This window comes from Sapajus apella, unplaced genomic scaffold (genome assembly GCF_009761245.1).
Source record: "Sapajus apella isolate SASKATOON/1434 unplaced genomic scaffold, GSC_monkey_1.0 scaffold159, whole genome shotgun sequence".
NCBI lineage: Eukaryota > Metazoa > Chordata > Mammalia > Primates > Cebidae > Sapajus > Sapajus apella.
In genome coordinates, this window is record NW_022437099.1 from 1,656,192 (window position 1) to 1,670,092 (window position 13,901).

General features: G+C 45.4%; 1 protein-coding gene across 1 annotated transcript; it reads left to right on the forward strand.

Moving 5' to 3' along the window:
• Nucleotides 1-1,341: 1,341 nt before the first annotated feature.
• On the forward strand, nucleotides 1,342-8,775 carry LOC116541982 (putative oncomodulin-2). Its single transcript, XM_032266537.1, has 5 exons — nucleotides 1,342-1,558; nucleotides 2,486-2,553; nucleotides 4,367-4,499; nucleotides 5,705-5,814; nucleotides 8,471-8,775. The coding sequence occupies exons 2-5, from the start codon at nucleotides 2,493-2,495 to the stop codon at nucleotides 8,494-8,496; spliced, it is 330 nt and encodes a 109-aa protein (XP_032122428.1). The 5' UTR covers nucleotides 1,342-1,558; nucleotides 2,486-2,492; the 3' UTR covers nucleotides 8,497-8,775.
• Nucleotides 8,776-13,901: the final 5,126 nt, after the last annotated feature.

Consider the following 13,901-nt stretch of genomic DNA (forward strand, 5'->3'; position numbering starts at 1 on the left):
TGAGGACATTATACTCAGTGAAATAAGCCAGTCTGAAAAAGACAAATGCTATGTGATTCCACTTATGTGATGCCCCTAGATAAAGTAATCAAACTCTCTTTTTTGAGACTGAGTCTCGCTCTGTCACCCAGGCTGGAGTGCAATGGCGCAATCTTGGCATGGCATAATCTTGGCTTGCTGCAAACTCTGCCTCCTGGGTACAAGCAATTCTCTGCTTCGGCCTCCCGAGTAGCTGGGATTACAGGCACCCACCACCACACCAAGGTAATTTTTAAATTTTTAGTAGAGGTGGGGTTTCACTGTCTTGGCCAGGCTGGTCTTGAACTCCTGACCCCATGATCAACCCTCCTGGGCCTCCTGAAGGCTGAGGCAGAAGAATCACTTGAACCTGGGAGGCAGAGATTGCAGTGAGCGGAGATCGTGCCATTGCACTCCAGCCTGGGTGAGACAGTGAGACTCCATCTCAAAAAAAAAAAAAAAAAGGTGGGGGCCAGGAGAGGTGGTTCACACCTGTAATCCCAGCAACTGGGAGACTGAGGTGGGAAAATTCCTTGAGCCCAGGAGTTTGAGACCAGCCTTGGCAACAAGGCAAAAACCCTGTGTCTCCAAAAAATATGTATATTTAAAACATTAGCCAGGCGTGGTGGTGTATGCCTGTAGAATCAGCTACTTGGGAGACTGAGGTGGGAGCATTACTTGAGCTTGGGAGGTCAAGGCTGCAGTGAGCCAAGATCATGCCACTGTACTCCAGCCTGGGCAACAGAGCAAGACCCTGTCTCAAAAACAAAAACAAAAACAAAAACAAATACTTGAGGTCCCTAGTCCTGGCCTCAGCCTCATCATATTTTTTTCTGAAAATGTTAGTTTTAGGGGTTGGGAATGGTGGTTTGATTTCCTCCTTTTTGCCTTTTGAGTGTGTGCAATTTATGGTATAGTTGGGAAATGTCAAAGTCAAGACTTTTGTAGGAAAAATCACATAACTTAGCCCTATCTCGTGTGCCAGATAGTCCTACGTGTGCACTTAGTGACAATGGCGCTGAGTCTGTCAACTCCGGATTGAGGTCACCTTTACATATCCACAGTTTCCAAAGCTGAAAACAGGCCTGCCTCAAACGGTAGCCGCTAACATCTGGGGGGCCTTTTCAGCTTGCAGAGCACCCCTTTATGTGTTTTTCTTAGTTCAGGCCACCATCTCCACCTTACCAGGCTTCTAGAACCTTCTCCACACTTTACCAACAGGGTTCGTTTGCAGAATTGAAACCTTAGTTAAGGTTTGTGGAGGCGTCTTTTTTTTTTTTTTTTTTTTTTTTACCATTGGCTGTTCCCACCCACATTCCCTTGAGATATAAATAGAAGAAGAAGAAAAAAAAGAGGTTTCATGAGTAAGACAAGACATTTGAGCTACATCCACTTGATCCTTGCAAAGGAAATCTAAGAGGTTTTAACTATCACTTTTTCTAGCCTATATAAGGTAGGTCAGTCAGGTAGCAAAAGCACATCTGTTGTTTTGCTCCTTCAACTCTTTTTCCCGATTCTTCTTGGGGGAAAACCTAAAACGGTGAGTAACTGGTGGGCCCACCAGACCCCAGACTCTTCTTCATTGCATGTATTCCTATTAGGCTCCTGCATGCTTAGGTGCTTAGACTCCTCTTTTCCCATGGCTTTGACACCGGAATGGATTTTAGTCTCTGGGAGATGGCTTTTCATTCTTCTGGCTCCCACCTTTCAGGACAGATAGCATGCCTTCTTCTGCAAAACGTCTGCATGCAGTCCAAACTGTATCCTTTGGTGGGATTTGCAACATTACATCTCTCAGGCTGGTGTAGGAAAATGCCAGTGTATTTGTAACATGGTTTATAGCTGCCTATGTAAATGACTGATTATATAAATATAATTTTTATAAGAAAACAATTGAATCATTCTTTGGGTCATGTTTTAGGTTTTTTTTTTTTTTCATTTTTGGCATATATTTAAGGGAAGGCTCTGAGACAAAAGGAGCTGGGGTCTTTTAGGTATCTGGTTTTAATTTGGATACTCTGGTCACTTAATACAAAACAATGCTTATCACATCTTAAAAAGCCTATACAGCTGGGTGCAGTGGCTTATGCCTGTAATCCCAGCACTTTGGGAGGCTAAGGTGGGCAGATTACCTGAGGTGAGGAGTTCAAGACAAGCCCGACCAACATGGTGAAACCCTGCCTATACTAAAAATACAAAAATTAGCCAGGCGTGGTGGCACGCACCTGTAATTCCAGCTACTCGGAAGACTGAGGCAGGAGATTGAGCCCAGGAGGCAGAAGTTGCAGTGAGCCGAGATCGCACCACTGCACTCAAAACTGGGCAACAGAGTGAGACTCCGTTTCAATTAAAAAAAAAAAAAATCTAGGGAAGCATACAGTTTCAGTGGGCCTGGGAAGGCGTGTTCCCCCTGGTGTGCACGTTCCTGTTTGTGGCTTATCGTACCTCGTTTATTCCGTGTGACCAGGTGGAAAATGAGCATCACGGACGTGCTCAGTGCTGAGGACATCGCGGCAGCCCTGCGGGAATGCCAAGGTAGAGGGAAGTGGGCAGGGCTGGGTTTCCTCACACCTTTGCACCTCCAACGAAGCAACAAAAAATCAAAATGTAGGTAGGCAGTGGGGCACGGTAGCTCACACCTGTAATCCCAGCACTTTGAGAGGCCAGCACAGGTAGATCATGAGGTCAGGAGTTCAAGACCAGCCTAGCCAAGATGGTGAAACCCTGTCTCTACTAAAAATACAAAAATTAGATGGGCTTGGTGGCAGGCACCTGTAATCCCACCTACTCGGGAGGCTGAGGCAGGAGCATTGCTTGAACCAGGGAGGTGGAGGTGGTAGTGAGCCGAGATTGTGCCACTGCACTCCAGCCTGGGCAACAGAGCAAGATTCTGTCTCAAAAAAAAAAAAAAATGTAGGTCAGGCATGGTGGCTCACATCTGTAATCCCATCACTTTTTGGAGGCCAATGTGAGAGGATTGTTTGAGCCTAGGAGTTTGAGACCAGCCTGGGCAACATAGCAAGACTCCATCTCTACAAAATAAAAATAAATTAGCAGGGCATGGTGGCATGCACCTGTGGTCCCAGCAACTCGGGAGGCTGAGGGAGGAGGATCATTTAGGCCCAGGGGGTTGAGGCTGTGGTGAGCTATGATCGCTACACTGCACTCCAGCCTCAGAGTGAGACTCTGTCTCTAAATAAATAAATAACAGTAAAAATGTGAGCGTGGCTGGAAAATTCATGAAATTGGAGAAGAAAACTGCTATTTATTAGGTAAATAAAATTATAGAGATCTGGAATCTGAGCATATGATTACACTTCTGTAAGACAAAACCTTACTAAAGGTGAAAGCAAGAAATCACTGAAGGGCCACATGTGGTGGCTCATGCCTGTAATCCCAGCACTTTGGAAGCTGGTGGATCACTTGAGGTCAGAAGTTCAAGACCAACCTGGCCAACACAGCAAAACCTTGTCTCTATTAAAAATACAAAAATGAGCCAGGCATGGTGATGCAGCATGCCTGTAATCCCAGCTACTTGGGAGGCTGAGGCAGAAGAATCACTTGAACCTGGGAGGTGGAGGTTGCAGTAAACTGAGATCTCGCCACTGCACTCCAGCCTGGGTGACACAGTGAGACTCTGTCTCAAAGAAAAAAGAAATTGGCCGGGCGTAGTGGTTCACACCTGTAATCCCAGCATTTTGGGAGGCCAAGGCAGGTGGATCACTGGGTCAAAAGATTGAGACCACCTGGGCCAAGATGGTGAAACCCCGTCTCTACTAAAAACAGAAGGATTAGTTGGGCATGGTGGCGCCTGCCTGTAGTCCCAGCTACTCTCTGGAAGCTGAGGCAGGAGAATCACTTGAATGCTGGAGGCAGAGGTTGTAGTGAGCCGAGACTGCGCCACTGCACTCCAGCCTGGCGACACAGCCAGACTCTATCTCAAAAAAAAAAAAAAAAAAAAGAAAAGAAAAAAAATCGCTGATGGCCATTTAGCCTGTTGGACTCCAGTGACTGCATGTTCTCCTACCAATTAGACCAGCGATGTTGGGGACTTGGATACACAGCCTGTGAAATGGGCTAGGGGGAGGGAGAGGTGCAGAGGAGAGGAGAAAGGAAAAGGGAAATGGACAAAACCAAGTGGAGGAGGGAAGGCTGGGGTAGTGGGGACAGGGGAGGCTGTCACAGAGCCATCAAGTCTTGGCTGTCCCAAAATCTTGGGGCAGTTGAGTATCCCTGTAGCTCAGGGATATTGTAGAAGTATTTTTAATCATCTGTGTTTTCAGAACCTTGACCCCAATATAGAATGTGATCCATTGAGTGTCAGAATAACCCTTTCTCTATTCTTCAGACCCAGACACTTTTGAACCCCAAAAATTCTTCCAGACATCAGGCCTCTCCAAGATGTCAGCCAGTCAGGTGAAGGATGTTTTCCGGTTCATAGACAATGACCAGAGCGGGTACCTGGATGAAGAAGAGCTGAAGTAAGCTTTGTCCTGAGTCTGCCTGGTACCCAGCACTGCTGGGTGAGTCTGGGGTACAGTGGGGGCCAGGTTGTTCGGTATTTCTTCAATGGCCAGCCTCGGTGTTGGTCATTCGGTCAAGAATCATTAAAGCAAAGGACATGAGTCGGTTGATCACACATCTACCCATGCAAAGCACTCAACATGGCAGTGAAGACTGCAGGTGCAAAGATTCTTCTTTTATTTATTTATTGTTTTTTTGAGACAGGGTCTTGCTCTATTGCCCAGACTGGAGTGCAATGGTGTGATCTTGGCTCAAGCAATTCTCACGCCTTAGTCTCCTGAGTAGCTGGGATTACAGATGCATCCCACCACGTCCAGCTAATTTTCATATTTTGAGTAGAGACGGGTTCATCATATTGCCCAGGCTGGTCTCAAACTCCTGGCTTCGAGTGATTCACCTGCCTTGGCCTCCCAAAGTACTGGGATTACAGGTGTGAGCCACGGCACCCAGCTGCAAAGATTCTTTAAAGTATCTCCTTTGGCAATTGGACTTTAAAAAACTAAAAACATGGACAAATGTAATGGCTCACACCTGTAATTCCAGCTACTTGAAGACTAAGGCATGAGAATTGCTTGAAATCGGGAGGCAGAGGTTGCAGTGAGCCGAGATCATCCAGCCTGAGTGACAGAAAAAAACCCTATCTCAAATAAATGATGAATGAATGAATGACACCAAAAGCTTAAAAAAGGGCCAGGCGCAGTGGCTCACACCTACAATCCCAGCCCTTTGGGAGGCTGAGACGGGCAGATTGCTTGAGCCAGTCCAGGAGTTTAAGACCAGTCTGAGCAACATGACAAAACCTCATCTCGACAGAAAATACAATTGTTAGCGGGGCAGGGTGGGGTGCGCCTGTAGTTCCTGCTACTCTGGAGGCTGAGACAGAAGGATTGATTGAGCCCAGGAAGTTGAGGCTGCAGTGAGCCATGATGGCATCACTGCATTTCAGCCTGGGTGACAGAGCAAGATCCTGTCAAAATAAATAAATAAATAACCTTAAAGATGAAATGCCCACCATGGGTTTCTACAGCTTAAGAAAACCTTTGCTTGCTAAGACCTCAGCTAATTATTGCAAGTGCTGGAAACAGATGATTTGCTTAAAGGGAAAAAAAATGTAAACACAGAGATGCATAATCTTTCCCCATTGATCTTTATCATCTTGTAGGTTTTTCCTCCAGAAGTTTGAGAGTGGTGCCAGAGAACTGACCGAGTCAGAAACCAAGTCCTTGATGGCAGCTGCGGATAATGACGGAGATGGAAAGATTGGGGCAGAGGGTATGTCCATACCTGTATGTAGCATAACACACTTTAGGCCAGGCGAAGTGGCTCACGCCTGTAATCCCAGCACTGTGGGAGGCTGAGGCAGGTGGATCACGGGGTCAAGAGATTGAGACCATCCTGGCCAATACGGTGAAACCCCTTCTCTATTAAAAATACAAAAATTAGCTGGACGTGGTGGTGCATGCCTGTAGTCCCAGCTACTCGAGAGGCTGAGGCAGGAGAATCACTTGAACCCGGGAGGTGGAGGTTGCCATGAGCCAAAACCATACAACTGCACTCCAGCCTGGGTGACAGAGTAAGACTCTGTCTCAGAAAAAAAAAAAAAAAAAAACACTCTAGCTCAGAGAGCATCCATGGGGGCTTGGGCTGTGAGATTAAACTGATGTGGCTTAAAATCTCCCTTTCTTAACCTTAGCGAGCCTCAGTCTTCCCATCTGTAAAATGGGACTGAAGTAAGGATGCAAATGATGTGTGTAAAAACCCTCACATAATGCTCAGTAGGTACTATAGAAGCTGGTCGAAGTGTCATTGCCTATGAGCTCCAAAATACCCTTCACCTGACCAGGGGACTAGCTAGCCACCTGGTCAATTTTTTCCAAGGTACTGTAATGCACCTTGCACGTAACACAAGGAATTTCCACCAGTGGGGTTTGAACCCCTCCAAATAAGGGACAGATTTACATCCTCATACCAGAGTCCATTGGCTTGTGTAGAGAGGTCTCTTCGTTTTCAAGGGTTTAAACAAACATATTTTACTGGACATTGGCCTGCCAAGCGGATAATATTAAATAGAGAACAAATAAGCCAACCTCATTTATTGAGTCTTCCATAGGCAAAATCCTAGGTTTGAGCTTTAGAAGACACTAGCACAGCTGTAGGACTATTTTCACTTGATTTTGTCATGTTGCTAGCGTGCTTTTTAGCTACTTTGTGCCTGCCAACTCAGGAGAACGTATGGTGGTCCTTCTGGTGGTGCTAATTTGAAATTTAAAACTGCTACATTAGATATTTATTTAAAAAAAGCTGTTCAAAATTACACCACTATCACTTACTACATGGGAGTTAATGCAGAGTATATAGATAGCTCATAAAAACAGATTAGGTAAGGGGAAATTGACTTATTTAAACACAACCACGGGCTGAGCGTGGTGGCTCATGCCTGTAATCCCAGCACTTTGGGAGGCCAAGGCTGGAGTTCAAGACCAGCCTGACCAACATGGTGAAACCTCATCTCTATTAAAAATACAAAAAATTAGCAAGGCATGGTGGTGGGAGCCTGTAATCCCAGCTACTCGGGAGGCTGACGTAGGAGAATCACTTGACTTGAACCTGGGAGGCAGAGGTTGCAGTGAGCCAAGATCACACCATTGCACTCCAGCCTGGGCAACAAGAGCAAAACTGTCTCAAAAAAAAAATTTTTGTATTTTTAAAAGATAAACATACCACAAAAGATTTTCAAATAGACAAAGTTTACCATGAAATATAAAGCAAATCCCCAGTTTTTTATTTAATCTGTAACATCCATATCTTATTATTATTATCCTTCTTTTAGTAACAGAAACTTTTGTAGGTAGGTTCAATCGAGGAAAGTCAGTTTAAAGTCCCACCCTGTCAAATGTGTCCTAAAAATGCAATACCCAGCTACAGAATAGAGAGAGAAAATCTCCCTTTTCTGTCTGAAACTGATCGGACAAAAAGTTAAATGTTCACAAATGGTCACAGGTAATTACACTGAATTCATTCATTGTCAGGGAGAAATTATAGGCTTGACAAATTCTAATTCAAAGGCTTCTATTACAAAGCTGAAGATGTTTATTACAAAAGATTATGCAGGCCAGCTGTGGTGGCTTACACCTGTAATCCCAGCACTTTGGGAGGTCAAGGCAGGCAGATCACCTGAGGTCGGGAGTTTGAGACCAGTCTAACCAACATGGAGAAACCCCATCTCCACTAAAAATACAAAATTAGCCAGGTATGGTGGTGCATGCCTGTAATCCCAGCTACTCGGGAGGCTGAGGCCGGAGAATCTCTTGAACCTGAGAGGTGGAGGTTGCAGTGAGCCAAGATCCGTTGGACAAAAGAAAAACCCCATCTCAAAAAAAAAAAAAAAAAGAATGTGCAGAGAAATGGAACACTTTGGACTCCCTCGAGATGTAGTCATTGATACCCACATTTTTCTTTCTTTTGTGCCCTCCAAGGGGTGCCATGCCCATCATCTGACAATTTTCTTCCCTTCCTTTCCTCTTTGTAAATCCCCCACCCGATTTCTTTTTTTTTTTTTTTTTTGAGACAGAGTCTTGCTCTGGTCGCCCAGGCTGGAGTGCAGTGGCCTGATCTCAGCTCACTGCAACCTCCACCTCCTGAATTCAAGCAATTCTCCTGCTTCAGTCTCCCGAGTAGCTAGGATTACAGGAATGCGCCACCACATCCGGCTAATTTTGTATTTTTAGTAGAGACAGAGTTTCTCCACATTGGCCAGGCTGGTCTCCAGCTCCCGACCTCAGGTGATCCACCCACCTCGGCCTCTGAAAGTGCTGGGATTATAGGCATGAGCAACTGCGCCAGGCCTCTGGAATTCTCATTGACCACGGCATGTCTGTAAAGAACCAAGCCACCTCCACTGACCCTGTTCTCACCTCTTCTGTTCTAGAATTCCAGGAAATGGTGCATTCTTAAAAGCCCCAGTCTATGGAGAAAAGAGAGAAAGGTATAATCACCTGGAAGGATTCCAAAACCCTGGGAATGGGGAACCCCGCATCCTACCCCTACCTAATTTGTTAATTTTCCCTGAAAACCTTCTGCGGTTTGCTCATTGTTTTAGTGAGGTAATGAGAGAGTCATTCATGACTTTTTTGGTGGTGGATATGCCCTGATGACTTCTGTAAGCACCCCCACCCCAGTCCCCAAAGGCAATGCCTCTAAAAATCATCCAATAAAGACAGGCTTCTCATCATCTGCTGATGTGTGGGCGTGTTTTTTCTCAGCACGACACTCAAGCAAGCTGGGGACCAAGATTTCTGTCCCATCAAGCTCGGAGTGGGCCACACTGGTATTATGCTTGCATGAACAAGGAAATCAGGTTTTAGAGGGTTTTTTTGTTGTGTTTCTTGAAAGTCACAAATAAATGTCATTGTCAGGCTAGGATTTTTCTCAGCAAATCTTCTGACTCTAAAATTAATAGAAAAAAAAATTTTTTTTTGAGTCGGAGTCTTACTCTATTGCCCAGGCTGGAGTGCAGTGGCACGATCTCAGCTCACTGCAACCTCTGCCTTCCAGGTTCAAGCCGTTGTCCTGCCTTAGCCTCTTGAGTAGCTGGGACTATAGGCAGGCACCACCACACCTGGCTAATTTTTGTATGTTTATTAGAGATGAGGTTTCACCATGTTGGCCAGACAGGTCTCAAACTCCTGACCTCAAGTGATCCACCACCTTGGCCTCCCAAAGTGCTGGGATTACAGGCGTGAGCCACCGCACCCAGCTAGTCACTCTTACCGATGCGTTTTCTGCCATGTGTTAGAAAGCCACTTGGCTTTTAATTAAAAGCAAAAGATACAAGACAAGACAAAGTATGTGTCCTGAGCGGTCTATAAAGCTAAGAAGAAACTTGCGATTCCAGGTTAGTACAAATGGATCCATTTCCTCTTTATTATTTATTTATTTAGAGACAAGGTCTGGCTCTCTGTTGCCCAGGCTAGAGTGTAGTGGCAGGATCTCAGCTCACTGCAGCCTCTGCCTCCTGGATTCAAACCATCCTCCTACCTCAGCTTCCTGAGTCGCTGGGACTACAGGCATGCACCACCATAGCCAGCTAACTTTTGTATTTTTGGCACAGGTGAGGTCTCAGTATGTTGCTTAGGCTGATCTCAAACTCCTGGGCTCAAGCAAGCCTCCCACCTCGGCCTCCCAAAGTGCTGGGATTACAGGTGTGAGCCACCACGCCCTGCTTTTTATTGTTTATTAGGGATGGTGGGGTGGCGGGGGAGGGGTGGGGTCTTACTATATTGCCCAGGCTGGTTTGGAACTGCTGGTCTCAAGCAGTCCTCCCACTTCAGCCTCCCAAATTGCTGGGATTACAGGTGTGAGCCACAACAAACACATTTTCAAGTCGTTTTTCTTTTTTTTTCTTTTTGAGACTGAGTCTCACTCTGCCACCCAAGCTAGAGTGAGGTGGCATGATCTCAGCTCACTGCAACCTCCACCCCCCAGGTTCAAACGATTCTCCTGCCTCACCCTCCCGAGTAGCTGGAATTACAGGTGCCCGCCACCATGCCCGGCTACTTTTTGTATTTTTAGTAGAGACAGGGTTTCACCATGTTGGCCAGGCTGGTCTCGAACTCCTGACCTCAGGTGATTCGCCTGCCTCAGCCTCCCAAAGTGCTGGGATTCTAACCCAATCGGAGGCATGCGCCACCGTGCCCAGCCATCTTCTTAGAGAAACAAGCTCTCAAAAAGAGAGAGAGAGAGAAAAAGAAAGACGCTCTCAGAAAGGCTCACCTGCTCTCACCCAACCCTCTGACACCTCCCTCTTCTCCTTCTCAGCCACGGGTTTCCTGGCTCTTAGGAGATCCACCTGAGCCCAGCACGCCTAGACTTGTCTTCGCATTTGAGGCTAGCCTCTGGGGTTCTGTTACAGGGCTGTCATGAAGGCTGGGCAGTCTTCAGCCAGGAAATTCTCACCAGGCTGGTTTCCAGGTGGCACATTAAAGTTCTTCTCTTGGGCTAACACTGTGAGTTGAGGACTGTTGGGAACAATCAGGGCATTTTCTGGAGCGCTTGTATAAAAGCTCACACTTTTTACTGAACCATCCAGCTCACAGGAGGCCTTGGGGCTCTTCAGATTGCTTCTGGCACGCTAACTAGCTGAGTAGCTTTTGAACCTCTGTTTTTCAGAGGGTCATGTTAAATGCAGTTTCTCAAAGTACGGGACACATACTAGTAGGGGGCCTCAAGATGTCTTTAGGGGGACAGGGACAAACTTTGTTTTTTTTTTTTTTACAGTGTCACTCTCAGCACAGTGACTTTTTTTTTTTTTTTTTTTTTTTTTTTTTTGAGACGGAGTTTCACTCTTGTTACCCAGGCTGGAGTGCGATGGCGCGATCGTGGCTCACCGCAACCTCCGCCTCCTGGGTTCAGGCAATTCTCCTGCCTCAGCCTCCTGAGTAGCTGGGATTACAGACACGCACCACCATGCCCAGCTAATTTTTTGTAGTTTTAGTAGAGACGGGGTTTCACCATGTTGACCAGGATGGTCTCGATCTCTTGACCTTGTGATCCACCCGCCTCGGCCTCCCAAAGTGCTGGGATTACAGGCTTGAGCCACCGCGCCCAGCCCTTTTTTTTTTTTTTTTTGAGATAGAATCTTACTCTGTTGCCCAGGCTGGACTACAGTGGCACGATCTCGGCTCACTGTAACCTCTGCCTCCAAAGTTCAAGCAATTCTCTCACATCAGCCTCTGGAGTAGCTGGGATTACAGGTGTGTGCCACCATGCCCAGCTAATTTTTGTATTTTTTTATAGATATGGGATTTTGCCATGTTGACCAGGCTGGTCTCAAACTCCTGGTCTCAAGTGATCCACCCACCTTGGGCCTCTCAAAATGCTGGGATTACAGGCATGAACCACTGCATCCAGCCGGATTTTCCATAGCAAGAATTATAGTTGGTTATTCATAAGTGTTATCCATTCTACTGTTTCAAAAGTACAATTCAAATGGACAATTATTATTGTCCATTTCAAATAATAGTACACTACTTTTTCATTCTTCCAACCTGATCTTAGGGACTTCATTTCAGAATGTCTGTCAACAGACAGTTAGTAGCAATAAAGAAGCACTATATCTATTTAACACTCAGAAGTGCCAGGTGGTATGCTTACATGAAACCTAATAATCTTGGTCTTTACTCATATCGAATTTTAATTATATTATTTGGATTCTGGGTACGCACTGGTGGGGTTGAGGAGGGATTCATTCCACCTGTGCATGCAAGTAAAACTGTTTGGGCATTAGAAAAAAAATTTAGGCCAGGCGAGGTGGCTCACGCCTGTAATCCCAGCACTTTGGGAGGCTGAGGTGGGTGGATCACAAGGTCAGGAATTCAAGACCAGCCTAACCAACACAGCGCAACCCAGTCTCTACTAAAAAAATACAAAAAACTAGCTGGGCATGGTGGCAGGCTCCTGTAGTCCCAGCTACTCAGGAGGCTGAGGCAGGAAAATCGCTTGAACCTGGGAGGTGGAAGTTGCAGTGAGCTGAGATTGGGCCAGTGCACTCCAGCCCAGGTGACAGTACAAGACTGTCTCAAAAAAAAAAAAAAAAGAAAAAGAAAAGTAAAGAAAAAGCAATTTTAGAGATGGGGTCTTGCTATGTTGCCCAGGCTGGAGTATAGTGATGCAATCATAGCTCACTGCAGCCTCCAACTCCCGAGCGCAAGTGAATTCTCCTGCCTTAGCCTCTTAAGTAGCTGGGACTACAAGTGGTCACCGCTGTACCCAGCTAATTTCTGTATGTTTTTGTAGAGACAGGGTCTTGCTATGTTGCCTGGGCTGGTCTGGAACTCCTGGCCTCAAGTGATCCTCCCACCTCAGCCTCCCAAAGTGCAGAGATCAAATGCATGAACCACAGTGTCCGGCCTCTTTGTACATTTGAATATATTCATTAATTAGCACTTTTTGATTTAGTTGCTATTTTTCTAAGTTTGCATTTCGAAAAAAAAAAAAACAACAACTAGCGTTTCCAAATCTTTGATGGGAAGTATAATATGAAAACAAAAAATTTATTTTTAACTGAGTTTAGTTATTATAGAAATTTCCTGTTTAACATGTATCTCACAATAAAAAGAATGAAAGGAGAAATAGTAAAATTTTAATAGTAGTTACCTCCAGCTGGGAGGATTACAGAACAGTGAGATAAGACTGGAGCCTTTATAAAAGTGCAGCATGGGCTGTGCACAGTGGCTCGTGCCTGAAATCCCAGCACATTGGGAGGCCAAGGTGGACGGATCACCTGAGGTCAGGAGTTCGAGACCAATCTGGCCAACAGGGTGAAACCCATCTCTACTAAAAATACAAAAATTAGCCAGGCATGGTTGTGATGCCTATAATCCCAGCTACTGAGGAGGTTAAAGCAAGAGAATCGCTTGAATCCAGGAGGCTGTGGTTACAGCGAACTGAGATCACGCCATTGCACTGCGGCCTGGGTGACAGAGCGAGACACTGTCTCAAAAAAAAAAAAGTGCAGCATGGTAACTAGAGAAAATGAAGGAAAAAAGATTAAAATTTTAAAAAGACCAGCCTGGGCAACATAGGGAGACCCTGTCTCTACAAAAAAAGAAAACTTAAAAATTAGCTGGGTGTGGTGGCACACCACAGACCTCCCAGCTACTCGGGAAGCTGATGTGGGAGGATCCCTTGAGCCTGAAAGTTGAGGCCACAGTGAGCGATGATCACGCCACTGCTCTCCAACCTGGGTGACAGAACAAGACCCTGTCTCAAAAATAAATAAATTAATTAAATTAAATAAATAAATAAAAGAAAATGAAAAGAGATGGAGAGTTTACCCAATTATTATCACTAAAGCAAAGTAGTAATACATTCTTTTTTTTTTTTTTTTTTTTTGAGACAGTCTTGCTCTGTTGTCCCCAGGCTGGTGTGCAGTGGCATGATCTCAGCTCACTGCAACCTCCACCTCCCAGGTTAAAGTAATCTTCCAACCTCAGTTTCCCAAGTAGTTGGGATTATAGGCACCCACCTATAATTAACCATGCCCAGTTAATTTTTGTATTGTTACTTGAGATGGGGTTTGGCTAGGCTGGTCTTGAACTCCCAACCTCAGGTGATCCTCTCACTTCAGCCTCCCAAAGTGCTGGGATTATAGGTGCGAGCCACCACACCCAGCCCAAAGTAGTAATAAATTCTGATTTCAGAAATCTTTCACGCCAAGAGTGTGTCCTACACTCAAATTAATGAAAGCCTGGCATGGTATTCTATTCCCAAAATTTTTATTCATTGTTTGACTCATTTGTATGTATTTTTATGTACTGAGGGAAAACGTTAAGTATAACATACCCAAAATAAAATCAAAA

Excerpts from the sequence above, each read along its gene's own strand:
- LOC116541982 (XM_032266537.1), top strand. The coding sequence starts at position 2,493 with ATGAGCATCACGGACGTGCTCAGTGCTGAGGACATCGCGGCAGCCCTG. Across the intron at positions 2,554-4,366 it reads AGCCCTGCGGGAATGCCAAG|ACCCAGACACTTTTGAACCC; the intron begins GTAGAGGGAAGT and ends TCTATTCTTCAG. Across the intron at positions 4,500-5,704 it reads CTGGATGAAGAAGAGCTGAA|GTTTTTCCTCCAGAAGTTTG; the intron begins GTAAGCTTTGTC and ends ATCATCTTGTAG.